At 37.5% G+C, this 21,453-nt stretch overlaps 1 protein-coding gene across 1 annotated transcript in view; it reads left to right on the top strand.

Moving 5' to 3' along the window:
• The window catches only part of Trs31 (trafficking protein particle complex subunit 31), a 56,679-nt gene that overhangs the window by 5,584 nt on the left and 29,642 nt on the right, over window positions 1–21,453 (top strand). Inside the window, exons 2-3 of the mRNA XM_090382276.1 lie at window positions 9,528–9,616; window positions 16,514–16,640. Of these exons, the coding sequence (XP_090238402.1) occupies window positions 9,528–9,616; window positions 16,514–16,640 (216 nt within the window). The remainder of the gene's footprint in view (window positions 1–9,527; window positions 9,617–16,513; window positions 16,641–21,453) is intronic.

The following is a 21,453-nucleotide window of genomic DNA, read 5'->3' as shown; positions in this document are numbered from 1 at the left end:
CAACTACCTGCAAAAGCAACTTGTTCCAACAATCAACAACTCACTGACTAAAAGAAAACTTCCTACAATCTAATCTAAACCTCAAGCCCTGTAATTTGAATTTATGACCTCTAGTTCTGGAGTTGTTCAGAACAGTGAGAATTCTGCCTTCATTCATTTTATAATCCCTCTCAGAGCCTCACCAATCTCCTCAATCAAGTCACCTCTGAGGTACCTGGTTGCAAAGTTCTGTAGCCCACATAATCAGTCATTCCTCGTATGGTCGTTCTGCTAATCTCACCATTTCAGTTGCCTATCTTTGGACTTTTTCAAGAAGCTTGATGTCTTTTTTCAGGTGCAGTCTCCATACTTAAACACAGTGTCCCAAATGTGGTCTTACAATTGCCCTATACAGCAGGATTGTGACTTCCCTATTTCTACAGGATAGTGTTTGATAAATCATGGATAGGATAGGACACCATGGACTTTCCTGACTGCCTGTTTACACTGTTCAGAAAACTTCATATCTGCCTGTATTGTAACTCCCAGATCCTTTTCCTCCTCCACTGTTTTTAATTCCCCAAGTGTATAATTTATTTTTCGGTTGCTATTCTCCAAGCATTAAAACATAGCTGCCACTTCTCTGACCATCCTTGAAGTCTGTTCAAGTCATCCTGAAGGAGTGCTGCTTGGTACTGATTATGACATCACACCTATCCCTTCATCAGTGAGAAACAATAGCTGTCCAAGAACCAATCCTTGTGGGACCCTACTCCTGACATTACAAGATCTGAAGAATATCTGTTAATCACAACCCTCTGCCTTGTGCCCTGCAGCCACCCAACGGTCCATCTTAGAATCTTACCAGTAATCCCAATCCCTGTTCAAGCTGATACAGTAACCTCTCATGAGGGACTGAGTCAAAGCTTTGCTAAAATTCAAATAAACTGTCAGAATTATTCCCTAAATCCAGCTCATGAGTAACTATGTCAAAACAGCCTACTAAGTTAGTTTAGTATGATTTACCCTTAAAGCCATGTTGTGTCCTTCAGAATTATATATATGTCTAAATGTCCCTGGATTGCACCCTTAATCATTGTCTCTAAAATTTTTTCCTACCACTGAAGTCAGACTAGCCAGTCTGATTTATCAGCTTCACTCTTAGAACCACTTTTATGTATTGGCGATACATTGGTACTTCTTCAATCCAAGGAACCTGCCCTGAGTCCAAAGATGCCAGGTGCCTCTGTAGCCAGGTGGGAAGGAGCAGCAGTGCGTAACACACGCTTCTTGATTAGACCGGGGTTTGATCCCGTCACCACCAAATACGGAGGATGCGGAAAGGTCAGTGGATAACCACCGCATATTCCCGGAGCAATATGGCCTTAGTTGCTAATGCTCCTAAAAAAAAAACCAAAGATTCCCTCATAATTAACCTCAATGGTTCGATACACTGCCGTGTGCTCTTCCTCAAAACTGCTGGATATGCCAACTCCAGCAGCCTTACTTGCCTTGATTCTCAAAAGTTTTTCTAATAAACAATCATCTGCAATTACAATATCACTAATTTCATATGGCTCAGCCTCACTTGCATAGCCTCTTTTCAGCACGAAGGGTCTTTCATCAGTAAATACAGATGCAAAGTATCTGTTTAATTCATCCACAACATCATCTGGGTTATCTAATATTTTCCCACACCTAGTGCCCAAGGGACCAATCTTATTCGCTTTTTGTTTCCTTGTATTCACATATATGAAAAATTCCTTGTCCCCATTCTTTGCTCTCTTAGCCAACACTTTCTCATATGCAGCCCTGACCTTATTTTTGGTATTATTGCAGATCATTTGTACCTGTTTTAGTCCTTAGTATTTGTCATTGCTCTAATTGTCCGATGCTGTCTTTCTGCTCTATTTGAATAGCCAGCTTTGCAGTCATCCATTTTCGGCATCCTCCTCCTGCAATATTTTCTTAAAGGTATGTATGTATGTGTTCATCGCTTCTGTGATTTTTGCTTTAAAAGTATTCCATAATTCAAAAGTATTCGCCACCCCTCGGCAATCTTCCCAGTTCAAGGGTGCTATACAGTGCCTTAAACTGTCAAAGTCCTCTCTTCTGAAGTTAAAACCCATGCCTTTACCTTTAATTACTGCAACATCTTTCTTCATCTTCCAACTGACGATTGAATGGTCACTTCTTGACAGTGGTTCCTATACTTTAAGCCCTGTGATGTCATCTGATTTGTTAGTAATGATGAGGTCAAGAATATTCTCACCCCTAGTACTTTCTCTAACATGCTGGTGCAAATAATAATCAAATAATTTATTTAAAATAGTTTTTCCCCATTGTGAGTTTCCCGCCCACTTATTCCAGTCAATCTGTGGCAGATTGAAGTCACCCATAATAAGACATTTCACACTTGCTTGCCTATTCCATCTGCATGTAAAAAAGACTCCCGTTATATTCTTCACAATCTTCTGGACTGCAGATTACTCCTACTCTCATTGTTCCTTAGCTTCCAACTAACTCACCACACTGATTCTATGCTGGCAGATGTAACTTCAGACTCGGCAAAAGCCATTTTTGCACTCGTGCTGCTTTTGATAAGAAACATGACCCCTTCTGTCTTCCATATCTTTCCTAAATACATTATACATACTGTACTGAAATTCGTCATCACCAATTTCCAGATTCCACCATGTTTATGATAGCCCTATTATACCAGCATTAGTAGTAGTAGTAGTGGCATGTGATGCAAGAAAGCAAGTGTATGAGCTTATGCAGCATCAGCCAAAAAAAAAAAATAATAATAATAAAAAATAAAATTTACACAACAATTCCAGCTAAATGTTTGTCCAGTTTCTCCTTATATTTATTTAATCTATCAACTTCCACAACGACAGATGGAAGTTTGTTCAGCAATTAACCACGTGCTGGGTAAAGGCAAATTGCCGCATATCTATTCTACATCTGCCTTTCCTCAATTTGAATTTATGCCCCCTTAGGTTCGCAATCTGAACAAGTGGAAGAATCCCATCAGAATTCAGCATGCTCAAACCATTCAAGGCCTTATACACCTCAATCAGATCACCTCGCAGGTGCCTAGTCTCCAGCTGCTGCAATTTGCAGAACTTAAGCCTCTCTTCGTAAGAGGATCCCTTCATTCCCCTCATGAATCTTGTTGCCCTTCTCTGTACACGCTCAAGCAAATCTACATCCTTCTAATCTTTCTAATCTACATCCTTCTAAAAGCAAATCTACAGTACTCGAGGCATGGCCTGACCATTGCCTTATACAGAGGGACAATCACCTCCTTTTCCCTTCTAGCAAAATTCCTGTATATCATTGACAAATCCCCATGATCTGCCCTGGCAGCCTGTCTGCATTTCTCAGAAAACTTCATATCTGACTGCACAATTACTCCCAGGTCTTTTTCATTTTCTACCATCTTAAGTGTAGTACCACACAGTTGGTACATTTCTCTGGGGTTACTTCTACCCATATGCAGTACTTTGCATTTGTCAATGTTAAACTAATTAGTTGTCCTAACTAGTTCAAATTCAGCCATTTTATTGACAGCACTACTGACATTACTATAGACACAGTTGGGACTAAGTAATCTTCTATAGTTTACTACCCTGACACTCCTTGAAGTTATTTAAGTTTGTATCCCAAGCTCTATCATCCCCCTCATTTGAAACATTGCTACCTTCAGAACATACTCTGACACACTCCTTGAAGTTATTTAAGTTTGTATCCCAAGCTCTATCATCCCTTTCATTTGAACATTGCTACCTTCAGAGTATCTTATCAACATCAGCTGTTGTGAAAACAAACACAAATCCATGAGGTGAGTGCAATAATTACTTTGACACTTATCATCAGATAAATGTGGATCTAAATTACCCTTCTCAACCCTAATTAGCAGTTTCTCTGAACCCTTAGGGTATCTTCAGTCATACTGGCAAAAATCCTTGTGCCACCTTTGTTCAAATGAATTCAATCTTTATAAAATGGATTCCTGCTACCTACAAATGTGGGCTACGCTATTAAAAAATTTTCTCCCTGGAGCCATACAGATTCTGTCAAGTCTCAAGTTAATCCAGGAGGCTTTCAGCATATAGTCCTTCCTATTGTGTCTGGGCAGAATTGCAGACACATACACATTCTGACCTAACTTGCAGAACTTTTATTACAAAAAATGTTACCCATTTCCCTAACAATATTCACCCAATAAGACTATATCACCTTAGACCAGAGCAGTCTGTGCTTGACTATTACTTTCTGAGACCAGAATCAGGGGTGCATCACTTGGCAGGTTAGGAGATACTTGATTCCCTGATGAGCTCCCAGTTACATTTGTTTCTAGGATTTGTTTCTACGACAAGCACTTGTTTCTTTAGTGACTCAAATTCTTCTCGTAACACACCAAGTTGTAATTTGAGATCGGTAAACTCCTTAATATCAGTTTCAAAGAAAAGAATTGCTAGATGAGCTAGGTTTGTCTACTAGAACAGCCTTAGGATACATGCCACAGGCTACACAAAAGATGAATTTGCTACTCACACATACACATTCACCAGAAATGCCCGCAGGCATTTCCATTTGAGTCCCAATGTCTCTGGACTTCATATTGTAAGTGGATCTTGTAGCAACCATAATTTAAGTAAAATTTGAACTTTGCAAAGAATACAAAATTAAAATTAACAATATATTACACAATTTATGTTAACAAAATATCACAGAAATTAAACTGTCGATAAAACTTAAATCACTATAAAGAAGTTAAATTTAAGCTACCCAACGAAAGTTACAAACTTCCCGCCAAAATATCAATAGCAAAGACTATTTGATTATTAAGCTGTAGCTTTCCAAATACTTATCTAAATACAAAAATAAACTAACCTATGTTACTATAGGAATTCAAACTATACATTAACTAAAGTTTAGTGTATTAAAAATAAAAAAAAAACTCGAAATTATTTCAAAAACTAACCTGCAATTAAGAGCTTAGCAGCAACACATTTTTTTTTTTTTTTTAATGGTTGGGTATGTATTTTTATTTGTTTTTTTTGCTTATGTTCAGGTTAGTTTATGTACATGGATTATTTTTTCAATACAATTCTGAGTTTTGTTCTTATTTACAGCTCAGCCCAAAAGGAAGTGTTTGCATTTAGTTGATTTCTGCACTTTACTTTTCAACCATTATTTACAAATTTCCAATTATTTTTTGATACAATATAAATGCAGGGCGAAGGCCTCAGGCTGCCGGAAAATTTAGATATAAATTTGAAATTATAAATAACAAATAAGCATATGAATAAATTAACATAAATAAATAAACTATAAAAAATATATTTTGAAAATAAGCTTCTGCAGCACTAAATGTTTTTTGTCCTCCCCTGTTATCTTTGACAATGAGCAAAATGTTGATTAAAAAAAAAAAAACCACACTTCAATTGTATGCTAGCCAGATTATGATGCAAAGTACAAGAGCGTAACAACTGGATTAAGCTGCCATGAAACATAAAGAACACAAGCTTTCAAAGTTGGATGCTATGCATGCCAATTTAAAAGTTGGATGCTATGCATGCCAATTTTAAATTCATGTTTTTCAACACATGGAAACAAAATAGGTTTAACTTGGTCCTGCATTTTACTTTTTGAACGATAAACAGAATTTCTGAAAGTTTTGGCTATGTGGATGGAATAGACAAAGAGCACTTCGTTGAAAGTTGCACAGGTCATTGCAGATCCCACCCACCTGGCTTGGAGTTATTAATGTGGGTATTTCAAGTTTTGATGTCTAAATTTGCTGGTGATACAAATGTGTGCACACTGTTTAATGACAATAATGATACTTCAAGATCTAGATAAATTAAGCATATGGGCTTATAAGTGGCAACCAAGATTTAACATTAATATATTATTATTATTATTATTATTATTATTATTAATATCCATATGATGCAAGGAAGCCTGAGGCTTATGCTGCACCAGAAAAAAAAAAAAAAAAAAGTTCCCGAGTAACCCTGAGAGAGAGAGAGAGAGAGTCAAAAGTAGAAGGGAATCACCAAGAAAGAGAAGAATGATGATATCCAGCTCAGGACCCTGGGTGTGTCAAGCCCATACTCACCAGCTCCTACATTATTACTTCTTTGTTTCCTCTAATGAAAACAATGGGCTTGAGCATGTGCTCACTTTAGGAATTATTCACCAGTTGACCTAAAATTACTAATATTTTAAATTGAATAATATTAGCATTAGCATTAGCAGAGGCATATGATGCAAGAAAGCAAGCTTATTCAGCATCAGCCAAAAAAAAAAAAAAAAACCCACTCCCATTTCACCCCTCCGTTCGTTCGAAATACCTGTCCAGTTGAGCTTTAAATTTGTTTAGGCTATCAACTTCAACAACAAGTGATGGAAGTCGGTTCCACCAACCAACCACCCGCTGGCCAAAGGCAAATTTCCGCACATCTATCCGACATCCGTCCTTCCTCAATTTGAATTTATGCCCTCTGAGGTGATTATTCTGAGAAAGATGAAGAATCCCATTGGCATTGAGCATGCTCAAACCATTCAAAGCCTTATACACCTCTATCAGATCACCTCGCCGGTGCCTAGTCTCCAAACTCTGTAATTTGCAAAACTTAAGCCTTTCTTCGTAAGAGCAACCCTTTGTTTCATTCACTAATCTTGTTGCCCTTCTCTGTACCCGTTCCAGCAGCTCTACATCCTTCTTGAAATGAGGCCTCCAGACCTGTATACAGTACTCAAGATGTGGCCTTACCATTGCCTTATACAAGGGAATAATCACCTCCTTATCCCTGCTAGAGAAATTCCTGTATATCATTGACAAGACACCATGAGCTACTCTTGCAGCTCGTCTGCACTGCTCAGAGAACTTCATATCTGCCTGCACAATTACCCCCAGGTCCTTTTCATTCTCCACCACTGTCAGTGTAGTACCGCAGAGTTGATACGTTGCTCTGGGGTTACTGTTTCCCATATGCAGCACTTTACATTTGTCGATGTTAAACCTCATTTGCCACCTCTCAGCCCATCTGTTCAACCTTTCCAGATCCTGTTGCAGCAGCATAGCGTCAGTATTGTCCTTAACGACCCTGCCAACCTTTGTATCATCTGCAAACTTGGACATTAAACTTGATATCCCATCATCAATATCATTCATAAACACCGAAAACAACAACGGACCCAACACTGAACCTTGAGGAACTCCACTAATAACATTAGTCCACGTTGAGCAGTGTCCATTGATTACCACTCTCTGTCTTCTGCCACTCAACCATCCCCTTATCCATAGCAGCAATTTGCCTCCAATGCCACACTGCTCCAATTTGTGCAGCAGTCTTCCATGTGCAACAGTTCCATATACGAGAAGGTGAATCCATTATCCATTGATAGCAGGTGGTCTCTTAGTAATTTCATGTCGAAACAGTGCATTTTTTATTTTTTTAGTGTATATTGAGTCTAAATGAGCAGCCAAAGTAGCGTTTGGAAGAAAAACTTCAGATTTAAAATTTAATGAAAGTTACATAAAACTAGTACTGGACTGTGTTGGCCTTGCAGTGGTTAAGAAGAGTTATATTTCAACACCTGTGTTGAAATAATTGGATAATAAATGCTTCACTATATTATACGCAGAGTGGACAGAAATCATGGGATACCTATGAAAGGTGGGCCTACCTAGTGACGGGTGGGCCTACCTTTCACCTGAATAAGGGCAGTTGCACAGAAGGCATTGAGTCCACTAGTTCACGAAAGCGTTCCACAGGTATTTCCATCCATGCTTACTGCACTGTTGTCCATAATTCCATCACATTCCTGGGTGGAGGATCCAAAGCTCGAACGGACCTTTCCACAGCATCCCAAAGATGATCCACAGGGTTCATGTCCTGTGAATGGGGATAAAATCTGCGGAATGCTTTTTGAACCATATTCCAGTTACCACGGCTCTGTGTGGAGGTACATTGTCCTGCTGGAAGAGAGTCCATTGCCCTGTGGGTGCATGATGACCATGAAGGGATGCAGATGGTCTACAAGGATGGATACATAACCTGAACCGTTCAGAGATATGTCTGGATGTACCAGAGATGCCAACATGTGCCAGTTGAACACACCCCAGACCATTACCGACCATCCACCTACCTGAACAATTCCTTGTTGACATGATGAGTGCATAGCTTCATGCAGTTTCCAGTAGATATGCAACCCCCCTCCCCCTGTCTGCTCGAAATAACTGGAAACGTCATCGGACCAGAGACCCGCCTCCAATCATTCAAGGTCCAGTGCTGATGTTCTTTCGCCCAGTTGAGGCGTAGAGTTCTGTGTCGTGGTGTTAGCAGTGGGACTCTGGTGAGTCAACGGCTCCCATAACCTATTGCAGCTAATGATCGCCTGATGGTCTTACATTTCTGGTGTCTCACTCGTTGAAGTCGGCGGTAATTTATGCCACTGTTGCTCTCCAGTTGGCTGAAACAATGCGAGACAGACGTCGACTGCCATGTTCGTCCACAGCACTGTCCATCATAAGATGTTATTCCAGAAATGGCGTATTGCCGATACACTCTTGATTATGTTGAACTCCAAGGCAGACACCTCCACAATAGAGTGATCCATGCATTGGGCGCCACTATTATCCATACCAGCATCAAATTACCATCTATGTGAACGTAGCGTACCTACGTACCTGCCAGCGTTGGGTTCGCCCACTAGCGAGAGGGGTGACAGCGTCGCTTTGCCCAGGAACCAGATATCCCATGAATTCTGTATTTTCAGTGTATATAGATGTGTTTTTAATGATAAAAACATCTAGTCGGCATTTACTTCATATAATAAACTGATGAATATCATATCTGTCACCAAGAAAACTACAGTAATTGTACCTAGGTAGTAGTAGCCTATGTTGCAAAGTTGGCCGTATTATCATAGGTTCTAAACATAGCTTATTAATTAGAAGTATTTGAACCTAACTGTCAAACTATTTTTAAAATGGACTTACTGAGAGAATTCTTAATTACCAAAGCACCTGTTTATCAAATACTTGGGACTTAAATGCATAAAATTTGCATATGCTGCTTATTCAGACATCATTTTACATATCATATGTGAGCCCTTTCAATTTTTTTACATTTTCCCTTCAGTTATTTCTTCCTTTGATTATCAATAACATATTAACAAGCATGATGTTCCACTTTGTTATATTCTATTAGTGTTTTCAAATTTAATTTAAATTGGCCATCCAGTGGAGTTTAAGCGTCAATTTAATTTGGATAAAATTTACTATAAACAGTTTTAATGATCAAAATGTTTTTGTTTGTTTATAAATTCTGTTGATGTTATGCATATTATACAAATTGAGTATTGCAAACCGTGGAGACCATCTCTACTTTTTATTCAAATAGTTGTTGCTCTAGTATTAAAAGAATCTCATCATTATTAGTATTTTTAAATTTTTTTTAGTGTAGCATTAATATTAATACTATGTGCATGTTATAAAATTGGTGTGTAATTTTTATATTTTACAGATAAGCATTAGTACATATGCTTTGCTGTTTTCAGAAATTGTTCAATACTGTCAAAATCGTGTGTATTCCGTTCCTGAATTGCAGAATAAGTGAGTTATATTTTTAAAATGTCTTCTTTAAATTTATTATTTACTTGTTTGGTTACCATATTTATTGTAGTTTCTTTAAGAACTCTAGAAGATCCATTCAAAAATTATATAGAATGAATGGACCACATGGTGATATGTTTTTGTTACTCATCATTTGGAAAGAAGCCGCTGTGTCAATGACTGGAAGATTTCCTAAAGGCTTTTTCACTTGAGACCATAGTTTCCTCTAATTTTTTCCCTCAGTGCACCGAATGGATATCACTTTACATGCTTTACTTAAACTATTGCATGACTGGTCAGCATACAGACCAGTAGTAAATAATTAATGATTATAATCATTAATAATAATTATATGCAATTTTTACAAACCGTGAATTGGAAAATAAACAATTTGATAACTATGAGTCACTATCAGATTAAATAGACTTTATAAACATAAAATTAGTTTTATGAAAACTATTCTTGACAGTTTTAACAAATTTTATAAACATCCAAGTGAAAATCAGAAAATAATCCTTATACACGTTCCATGCATCCTTTAACCACTATAAAATAATGTGATCTCTTATCAGCAAGGGTTAGGAGGTATATTTCTGCAAAAAATAATTTCTTTTGAATTGTTTGTCCTGTGGTTCTAAGTTTTCTTGCACATGAGCTTTAAATTCTAATAGATATTAAACATAATTTGTATTGCAGGAATAGAATTATGCAAAACCTCACAAGGCCCAATGTAGCTGAGTGGTGAATGCATGAGTACAAAAGCACGTGATTTGAGTGGACTGTGGTTCAAGTCTGTGTGACTGCTAAATACAATTAATGATTGTATTCATTGTTAAAATAATTGTAAACTTTTCTGGCCCAGTGGTCATGCTGGAATATAAAGGAGTCCCTATCAGGCTGGGACCCAGATGTGGTCACATTTGACTGCATTCCAACATGTAATATGTTCTCAAAAATTTTAAATGCCTGGCACTTCCTAAACCACTGCACAGTTTAAGAGGGGAGATTGCACTTGGGACCAGAATTAGTAGTAATGGTGGCATGTGATGCAAGAAAGCAAGCGTATGAGCTTATGTAGCATCAGCAAAAAAAAAAAAAAAAAAAATTCACACATCCATTCCTTCTAAACGTTTGTCCAGTTCCTCCTTGAATTTATTTAAGCTATCAACTTCCACAATGGCAGATGGAAGCTTGTTCCAAAAATTAACCACCCTCTGGCTAAAATTTCCACACAATCAACTGTCTTTCCTCAATTTGAATTTATGCCCCCTCAGGTTTGTAATCTGAGCAAGCAGAAGAATCCCATCAGAATTCAGCATGCAAGGTCTCATACACCTCAATCAGATCACCTTGCAGGTGCCTAGTCTCCAGTCGCTGCAATTTGCAGAACTTAAGCCTTTCTGCTAAGAGGACCCCTTCGTTCCCCTTACCAACCTTGTTGCTCTTCTCTGTACACGCTCAAACAACTCTACATCCTTCCTAAAATGAGGCCTGTAGAACTGTATGCAGTACTCAAGGCATGGCCTGACCATTGCCTACTAGCAAAATTCCTGTATATCATTGACAATGCCTCATGACCTGCTCTGGCAGCCTGTCAGCACTGTAGTACCACACAGTTCGTATGTTTCTCTGGGGGTTACTTCTACTCATATGCAGTACTTTGCATTTGTCGATGTTAAACTTCAGTTGCCACTTCTCAGCCCATCTGCCCAAATTTTCTAGATGCTTTTGCAGTAGCACACTGCCATTACTGTTGTTAACAACCCTGACAACCTTTGTATCATCTATAAATTTTGACATTAAGCCTGATATACCTTCATCAATATCATTGATAAATATCCAAAATAACAGTGGGCCCAACACCGAACACTGGGGGAATTCACTAATAACATTAGTCCACGGAGAGCAGCGTCCATTGATTACCACTCTCTGTGTTCTCCCACTCAACCACCCTTTTAGCCTTTGTAGCAACTTACCCTGAATACCATACTGCTCCAATTTGTACAGCAGTCTTCCATGTGCAACAGTATCAAAAGTTTTCCTGAATCCAAGTACAGTATATGATATCAAAATTATTTTTTGCATCCAGTTCCTTTATAACCACATCATAGTATCCAATCAAATTTGTCAGACAAGACTTTCCTTTTAGAAACCCATGCTGTGTCTGAATTATTACTGTAGCCTTATCTAGATGATCCTGCAATGCATCTTTAGAACAGAAGTTAAACTAAATGGTCTATAATTACTTGGATACATTTGCACTCTCCAGTCCATGGGGACTTCCCCTGAGTCCAAGGATGCTCTCATAATTATGGCTAAATGTTTGCTTACTCCTTTACCACCTCCTTCAATATAACTAGATAGATCAGATCCACCCCGGGTGCCTTTCTTATGTTTAACTTCAACAATTTCTTCTCCACTTTGCTCTCAAGTATTTCAAAATCCTTTAACTCCCTGTTACAGTTTGATAAACATCTTGCATACATTCTCATGTATGGATGTAGATGCAAAATACTCATTCAGATTTTCAGCTATCTGAGCAGAATCATCAACAGTCAGACCATCGATATCGTGGACCAATCTGATTCATCCTTTTCCTTCTAGAGTTTATATAACTAAAGAAGTTCTTGCTGTTTTTCTTAGCATCCATTGCCAAAGATTTCTCGTAATCCGCCTTCGCTTGCCTAACCTTTTTGTGACTTGATTACAGACTAGCTTATATCTACCATAGGCTTCTGTGGAGCCTGATAATTTATATGCATCCAATGCATTTTTCTTCTCTGTCATGAGTCTCATTAGTTCATCTGACATCCATTTAGGCCTAAACCCTGAACAGTAGTTCTTAATCGGTATGAAAAGCCTAGTAGCTTCCGTGATTACTTCCTTGAATGCTTCCCATTTAGAATTTGCTGTTGGTAACATCATCAGTTGGTCCCACTGTACAGAACCTAAAAAATCTCTGAGACCACTGTAGTCATCTTTATGAATGCAAAAACCCTTCCCTTTACCCCTGATGATAGTTACATCTCTATGTAAATCCCACATCAGTACACTGTGATCACTGCCAACTAGTGGTTCCTTTATCTGCAAATTCTTAATGCATGAATAATCACTGCTGATAACCAGATCAAGAGTATTACTCTCTCTGGTTGCCTTTCTAACCTGTTGCTGTAGAAAACAATCATCCAGTAAATCCACAAAAGTGTTGCTGGTGTGTAAGTGACCAATCCACAAGTTCCAGTCAATATCTGGGAAGTTAAAATACCCCATTATAAGAAAATCTTATTTACTGGCCAAGTCTATTTCACTGTACAGTTGTTCGTTGTACTCATTAGAGTCTACTGGAAAGTGCTTACGAAAGTGCTCCCAGTGCTTACGTCATATCAAACTAATTCAACATTGCAGTGACCATCTATGTCAACTGGATGCACTTCCTTAGATTTTGTGTTCCTTAACTAACAGCATAACCCCTTCCTGTACACATTGTACTCCCCAAATTCAAATTCTGCACTGCTTATATCTGTGTGACACCACATCTCTGATATCCCAACAATATCTGCCTTTGATGTCTTGACCAGCACTTCAAATTCATCGAATTTATTTTCTATACTCCTAGCATTGGTGTACATGCAAGTATACATGTACCTATTCTTAATCTTAGTTAAGTTAAAACAACCCATGTATTTATTTGTTCCGTGATGACTCCTGCCAGTCCTTGAAAACCCCAGCACCTAGCCCTCAATTCTAATGGAAGCAGTGCAAGAATCACCATCACCTCTGCCTGTGGCTACTGTTAATCTTTTAGTTTGTGAATCCCCCCAAGCTAGCAGTTTTCCAACCCACCTAACACTGCCTCGATAGCAATGGCAGATATTCTTGCATCCCTTTTATTTAAGTGTATCAAATCCCTGTAGAAGCAATCTCTCCTGTTAATAAGCACAGACCATGCTAAGAAAAATTATCCCCATGAGCCTTGCACAATCTCTCCAGTGCCGAATTAATTGACAAGGCTCTTAGCATGTACTCTCTCCAATCGTGTCTGAGCAGAATTGCAGACACTTTCAAATTTAACCCTAACTCGCAACTTTTTTTCAACTTTGACCTGGACTTAAGTAAGTCTGCAGATCTCCTACTCTTAATGTCATTAGTGCCAGCGTGTACAACAATATCACCCTTTTATGCCCTTAAAAGATGATATCTGCTCTACCACGTCATCAGCTTTTGCCCCTGGCAGACATACTCTGGTCCTATTCCACCTATCCTTTTTACACAATCTATTACCCTTCTCCCTGACAATGGAGTCACCAATAATAACTATCTCCTGTGGGACCAGCACATTCTAACCTGGAGATTGCTGCTGTGTAGCCTGATGCACAAGAGAAATCTCTGATGTTGAGTTGGGCAGCTGAGAGCTTGATGGGTCCCCCACTTTTATACCTTCGAGGGCATCTACCTGACTTCAAACTCTCATAGGCAACAGGGTTAAGAAATTAGACAATAGTGCCTAATTTCTTGACTCTCTTTGCAACTAGCACAAATTTATAATGAATTTGAAGTGCTGGTTAAGACGTCCAAGGCGGATATTGTTGGGATATCACAGATGTGGTGCCACTCAGATATAAGGGATGTAGAATTGGAATTTGGGGAGTACAATGTGTACAGAAAGGATAGGAAGGGAGGAGGGGTTATGCTGTTAGTTAAGAAACACATAAAATCTAAGGAAGTGCATCCAGTTGACATAGATGGACAGTGCAATGCTGAGTCAGTTTGGTGTGACATAAGCACTGGGAAAGCAAAAATGAGGGTAGGAGTTTATAGGCCTAATGACTCTGATGAGTACAATGAACAATTATACAGAGAAGGAGTGGGCCAGTAAATCAGAGTGTCTTATAATAGGGGATTTTAACTTCCCAGATATAGACTGGAAAATGTGGGTTGATCACTTGCATGCTAGCAAGGCTTTTGTGGATTTATTGGATGATTGTTTTCTACAGCAGCAGCACGTTACAGAGGCAACAAGAGGGAGTAATACTCTTGATCTTGATCTGATTATCAGCAGTGATTATTCATGCATTAAGAATTTACAGATAAAGGAACCACTAGGTGGCAGTGATCATAGTGTACGGATGTGGGATTGCTTAAAAGATGTAATTACCATCAGGGGTAAAGGGAAGGGTTTTTGCTTTTGTAAAGACGACTACAGTGGTCTCAGAGATTTTTTAGGTTCTGTACAGCGGGACCAACTGATGATGTTACCAACAGCAAATTCTAAATGGGAAGCATTCAAGGAAGTAATTTTGGAAGCTAATAGGCTTTTTTCCCAACTAAGAAATACTGCTCTAGGTTTAGGCCCACATGGATGTCAGATGAACTAATGAGACTCGTGCCAGAGAAGAAAAATGAATGGGATGCACATAAATTGTCAGGCAACACAGAAGCCTATGGTAGATACAGGCTAGTCTGTAATCAAGTCACAAAGTAGGTTATAGATGGAATAGATGATGGCTGTTTGTCCATGCACCTCACTTAGCATTCCAAAACATCCCACAAGCGTTCAATTAGATTGAAGTCAGACGAATTTATATATCCAGTCTATATCCAAATTCGCATGAATGGTTCCTAGAACCATTCATACACAGTGGAGACCTGATGACACGGCACGTTAGTATCTTGGAAGATCCCAAATGCAACGTGGCAGGGTGCTCATTGGTCTCCTAAGAGCTGCCAGTAGACCTCACCAGTGAAATATTAATCCATATACACCAGGGGTCCTAGTTGTTGCCAGCAAAACACACTAAGGCATCCAGACCCATCTGTCGTGGAAGTTGATAGGTTAAATAAATTTAAGGAGGAACTGGACAGGCATTTGGAGGGAATGGTGTGATTTTTTTTTTTTTTTTTTTTGGCTGATGATGCATAAGCTCATACACTTGCTTTCTTGCATCACATGCCACGACTACTACTACATTGGCATGTTGCACTAGGTTTTGGACTCATTTGACCAGTACTTATTTCCAGTCCGGTGTCCAACCAACATGTTATTGACACCACAGCATTCAACATCAACGATGATCAGTGGTGAGAGAGGGTGTCTCCTGGGTCATCTGCTGTGGAACCCCATACATCTGAGTGTGTGTGATGAATCGTCATTTGGGATATTGTTCTGCATTCCCCATGTTATAGTCCAGTGTCAACTGTTGCACAGTACCCTTCGTTCTCCAATGACACCCACCTTGCGTAATCCTTTACAGTTCTATTGGCAGGAGGTGGTGTGATCCATTTGACCATTGTATGCCTTAACCACAGTGGGCCATGAGCAACCTACAAGGCATGCTTTCTGATATGGAAACACCCAATACACGAATTCACAGAATTGTCCTCCTCTGGGATATCTTTACTACTTCCCATTACTGCTGCTTTATCACTTTGACTTGCACAACCAGATGTAAATTACTACTGCTCCAACAAATGAAGCTGTTCAGCTTTTTATACACTGTAAGCCATGTGACAATCCATTACGGATGGGGTGGTCATAATTCAGTAATAACTGAGTGTATAAACACACGCACACATACTCCTCATGGCCAACGTTCAATAACATTTGTTGAAATGTTAAATAGGTAGACATATGGCAAATTCAGTAGCTCCTGCTTTATGGTAAATTCTTGAGATAGTCAAAAGCCCATATCTCATACATTTTGCTTATTAAGTGTTTATTTGGTCAGTTAATTTGATTTTGGAAATTAAATAAAATTATTTAATAACCCAAGCAATTAAATAAAAAGTTATTTTGATTTGGCATTTATTTTAATTTCTATACTTGATTTATTCACATCATTATTGATGAAAGTAATCTAAAATTGTGTTATGGAGCAAATAATTTTCATTTATTTTTAGATTGGCAGATCTTGGGTATCATGTTGGCCAGAGAATTGTAGATCTGATTTTTATACGAGAAAAAAATTATAAAAGAGAAATCAAACTGATAACTATGCTGGTTTTCATCAAATCAACTGTATGGAAGGTATGTACACTATTTGAAGAAAAGTGTAAGATGTATAAAAAAAGAATACAGTAATGATATTTAAAAAAAATTAATAGTTTGAAACTGCATATGTTATCTTGCAATTTTTTTCCAGTAATGACTCCCCCCCCTCGGCACCTCTGTAGCCAGGTGGGCAGGAGCAGCAGTGCATAGCACACGCTTCTTGATTAGACCGGGGTTCGAGCCTGTGACCACCAAATACGGAGGATGCGGAAAGGTCAGGGAATGACCACTGCATATCCCCGGAGCAATATGGCCTTAGTTGCTAATGCTCCTAAAAACCAAATAACAATAACAACTCTCCCCCCCCCCCTTTTTTTTTTTTTTTTTTTGTTTACAGTAATAGGGCTTCACAGCGCAGTATATCTGTTTCCACTTATATAATGCCACGTGATGTTCAACTTAGGAAAAATTAAAGTTTGCACATGTGAACATATTGGGCAGTTTTTCTGATAGTACAAGCAATTATTTCTTTCATCTCATATTTGATAATTATGCTGTTAATACAGGGGGGGGGGGTCCTCATTATCCAAGGATAATTGGTTTCAGAAAATTTCACTTAAAAAGGGGACCAAATTTTTGTAATGTGCTTTATGTACTTGTACATAGTAAAAAATGGATTGAAGGAAGTGAAAAATGGGACAATTATTTCATTAGACATTTTTTATATGTTGAACAATGTGAGGTTAAGTAAAGTTTATGGAAATTACACTATTTTACAGTGTTACGTATAAAGAATGAATCCAGAGTTTTTTTGTATGGTTTTTTTTTTTTTTTTTGCATTATTTTTTCTGATAAAATTGTTGCAGCATTTAGTTATGTCTTTAACTTCTTGCTTAACTTTTGCTGCACAATTTTCTCAAGGGCTTTTTTTTTATTTTTAAATTCTTGTAACTGCGAGGACTCAGAGAATGAATAGTCAGATACCGAGGACCCCCTATATAACCATATCAAAGGCAGCCTCATCAGAGGACGAGATCCTTGAAATGGTCAGTTTGAATGTGATCTTAATACGTTTACAAAAAATCTTTCCTATGTTGGGTTTTATAATCAGATTATGCACAACTTGGATCCAAAGACATACAAAAAGCTCTAAAAAATTATCCCCCTTCCTCCGGTTAAAAAAATGCAATCTGAGATTCTAAATGATTTTGAATCCTATACAAAAGTATCATTTTTTTATATTTTAAATGAATTAAAAAATATTATTAGTATGATTTATATCTTAATTGCTTAATTTTTTTTTTATTAAACTTACAAGCAAACCATAAAAACAAAGATCAATCCAAGATGTTTAAGATTCAGTTGAACTTATACTTTTATGTTGTTATGAACATGCTGAAAAATTATGTGAGCTTAGCAATATATGATTCATACTTCTTTTACAGACTGATTTTGAAAAGTAATGACTTGGACCTGAGACCAAAAATTAATCTCAGGTTCAACTACAAAGATGTCATAATTTACCCCAACCTTCGTCCAGCTGTTGCTTGTACTTGAATTACATTTTGTTTATTGTTTGCGTATTGTTTCTGTGTGTGATTGCTTGAGAATGGGTGGCTCAGCTCAGCATTGGGGGAGATTGCTTCATTGTCAAAAGTGTCGTTTATGCTGCTTACACCAGGTTGAGGTTTTCTGTCATTATCCAATTGGAACTCTATTTAACACACAAGAAATACGATATGTACACAAATCTCATTGAAGCAAACTTCCCAGGAGTGTGGAAATCATTTCATTGTACCAAAATTTGTCCTAATAAATATCATTGGAAATTAGGTAAAGGGACCATTATTTTTTCAGTTGATTTCTGCTGAATGTTTTTGTAATATACAGAAATAGTAATTTCCAGTTTATTATTTTAATTTAATAACATTTTAAAATCAATAATAAATAAATAAATTGACTGAATTTGTATACCATAGAGTAAAAATATTTTGTTTCAATGAGCATCGTTCTGAAAGCATATTTTATTTAAAGTATGGTACTGTTAGATACAACTTTTTGTTACTCTCCACATATTAATACATCAATAAGAAATAATAATCCAGTATGAGCAGTAACTAAGTATTTAATAAATTGTTAGCAGAAGCTTTCGAGATAACAAATCTCTTCCTCAGCTGTAGGAGTACATACATGTATGTATTCTTACGGCTCGAAAGCTTCCATTAACAATTTATTAAATACTTAGTTATTGCTCATACTGGATGTACTGAATTATTATTTCTTATCCATGGAACCCAGTGCCACAGGTCTCTTCTATTTTAATACATCAAGTATTTTTTATGTTTAAACTTTTTACTTGCATTAATATGAAACTACAACTTTAGTGCAGTGGAAAAATTGTGTTGGCACAGATTGCACAAGTAAATCATTCCAATTCTAACAATCTTCAGTAAAATAGTGAACTTCTTACGGGAATATTTTTAGAGGCAAAAAATTTGAAATTATGAAAATACAAGGCTTCTTTCATTATAATTCCACGTTATGTAGTTATACTTCAATCACAGCATGGGTTCGTTAAGGAGATATCTTCTCTGACTAATTTGATTGGGCACTATGATGCAGTAAAAAAAAGGAATTGGATGCAAAAAATAAATTTGTTATCATGTACTTGAATTTCAGAAAAGCTTTTGATACTGTTGCGCTTAATAGATTGCTGTACAAATTGGAGCAATGAGATGTCAAGGACAAATTACTGCTACGAATAAAGGGATTGTTGAGTGGGAGAAGGCAGAGTTGCTATCGATGGACACTGCTCTTCATGGACTATGTTATCAGGAGAATCTCCCAGGGTTTCTGTGCTGGGCCCATTGTTTTCTGTATTTAGTAATGACATTGATGAAGTAAATCAGGCTTAATGTCTAAGTTTGCAGATGATACAAACGTAGGCAGGGTGGTTAATGACAGTATTAAAGTAAGCTACTGCTACAACTAGAAAAATTAGGTGTTTGTGCTGGGAAATGGCAATTGAGGTTTAACTGACAAATACAAAGTACTGCATATGGGTAGCAATAAACCCAGATTAGTGTACAAAGTGTGGTACTATACTCATTGTAGTCGAAAATGAAAAAAAAAAAAAAAAAACACTTGGAGGTAATTGTGCAGGCAGATATAAAATTCTCTGAGCACTGCAGAAAGGCTGCCAGGACAGCACCTGGGGTTTTATCAATGAAATACGGGAATTTTGCTAGCAGGGATAAGGTTATTGTTCTAGGAAGGATGTAGAGCTGATAGAGGATAACAAGGTTGGTGGGGGGGGGGGGGGGGATAAAGGGGTGCTTGTACCAAAAAAAAGCTATAGTTCTGCAAATTGCGGTGTCTGGGGACTAGGCACCTGTGAGATGATCTGATTGAGGTGTTTAAGGCTTTGAATGGATTGAGCAAATTTAATGCTGATGGACTTCTTCCTCTTGCTATACATACGGGGGGGGGATAAATTCAAATTGAGGGGGATTGTTGCAGAATAGATGTATGGAAGTTTGCCTTTAGGCAACAGATGGTTGATTGCTGCAGCAAATTTCTGTCTGATGTTGTGGAAGTGGATTGCTTGAATAAATTCAAGGAAGAACTAGACACTATTGGAGGGGATGGATAGGTGAAATGGATTTTTTTTTTTTTTTATTGGCTGATGCTGTATATGCTTGCATCATTTGCCACCATTAATACTGTTTTTTTGCCATCATTGACTAGTGTCTTCTTTTTCCATGAATGTTTTCTTCAGATCTGAACATTTTTTTAAATGTTTTTTTACAAAAAAAAAAAAAAATCATCACACTTTTTTTGTTCAGCAGTGCTGGTAGTACACTGTGTGTGTGTGTGTGTGTGTGTGTGTGTGTGTGTGTGTGTGTGTGTGTGTGTGTGTGTGTGTGTGTGTGTGTGTGTGTGTGTGTGTGTGTGTGTGTGTGTGATCATTCAGAAATGTGTATAAAACATAGTAGTGTTTGATATTTGCAACTTTTTTTTTCCCCTCTCCTGTTATGCTCAAAAAAAAAAAAAAAAAAAAACCAATTACTCTACAGATTATCACCTTTGGTTTATGGTGCATTGTTGTCTGTATGCTATCATCTACCTTGTACTCATTCTCCTCCCATTTATGAAATAGTTGGACCTTTAAACAATATGCCATGGCAGGATATTCCACATGTTAGTTAAGAGTAATAGCAAACACATGGTGGACCTTGATTTATTTTTTTTGCGCAGTCAGATATCTCCAATTCTAATGCAATCAGTGGCATAGATCAAAATTTAAAACCATACTGGGAGAATAGTAAAATTTACACTGACGTAATTCTAATAGCTATACAGTTGAAGCTCTCTATAACAATCCCCAGGAGAATGAGAAAAACTGTTGTTATGTTGGAAGGACTTTATAACGATCGTTCATAAATCAGCAACAAAACAAGTACAAGCTTTAACATTGAATGTAATTCTTCTAATACAATGCAGTATAATCTTATTTATAATATGTACTACAGGTATTAAACGAGAAAATTATGATTGTAAATTTTGCATTGATTGTAGAGTGCATTTAAATTGTAAATTTCACTACATAGCTACATACCTATCAAGACCTAACAAGAGAATTGTTTTATACTTTTAAAATAATCTGTCAAAACATGCTGTTTCAATTGTAGAGCATATATTAAAAGAGAATTATGAAGTTGCACAATAGCTGTTATTTTACTTTTGCAGTTAGGCTGCACTTGAAAAAATCATCATAAAAGTTCTAATTGTTGATGACCATCTTTCACAAAAACTTCTTGTTCAACCATAGTAGACTCCTCATCTTCAT

This window comes from Mastigoproctus giganteus, chromosome 10 (genome assembly GCF_048544385.1).
Source record: "Mastigoproctus giganteus isolate SK-2022 chromosome 10, ASM4854438v1, whole genome shotgun sequence".
Lineage (NCBI taxonomy): Eukaryota > Metazoa > Arthropoda > Arachnida > Uropygi > Thelyphonidae > Mastigoproctus > Mastigoproctus giganteus.
The sequence above is the reverse complement of the archived record's forward strand: the minus strand, read 5'-3'. Positions and strand labels throughout refer to the sequence as shown.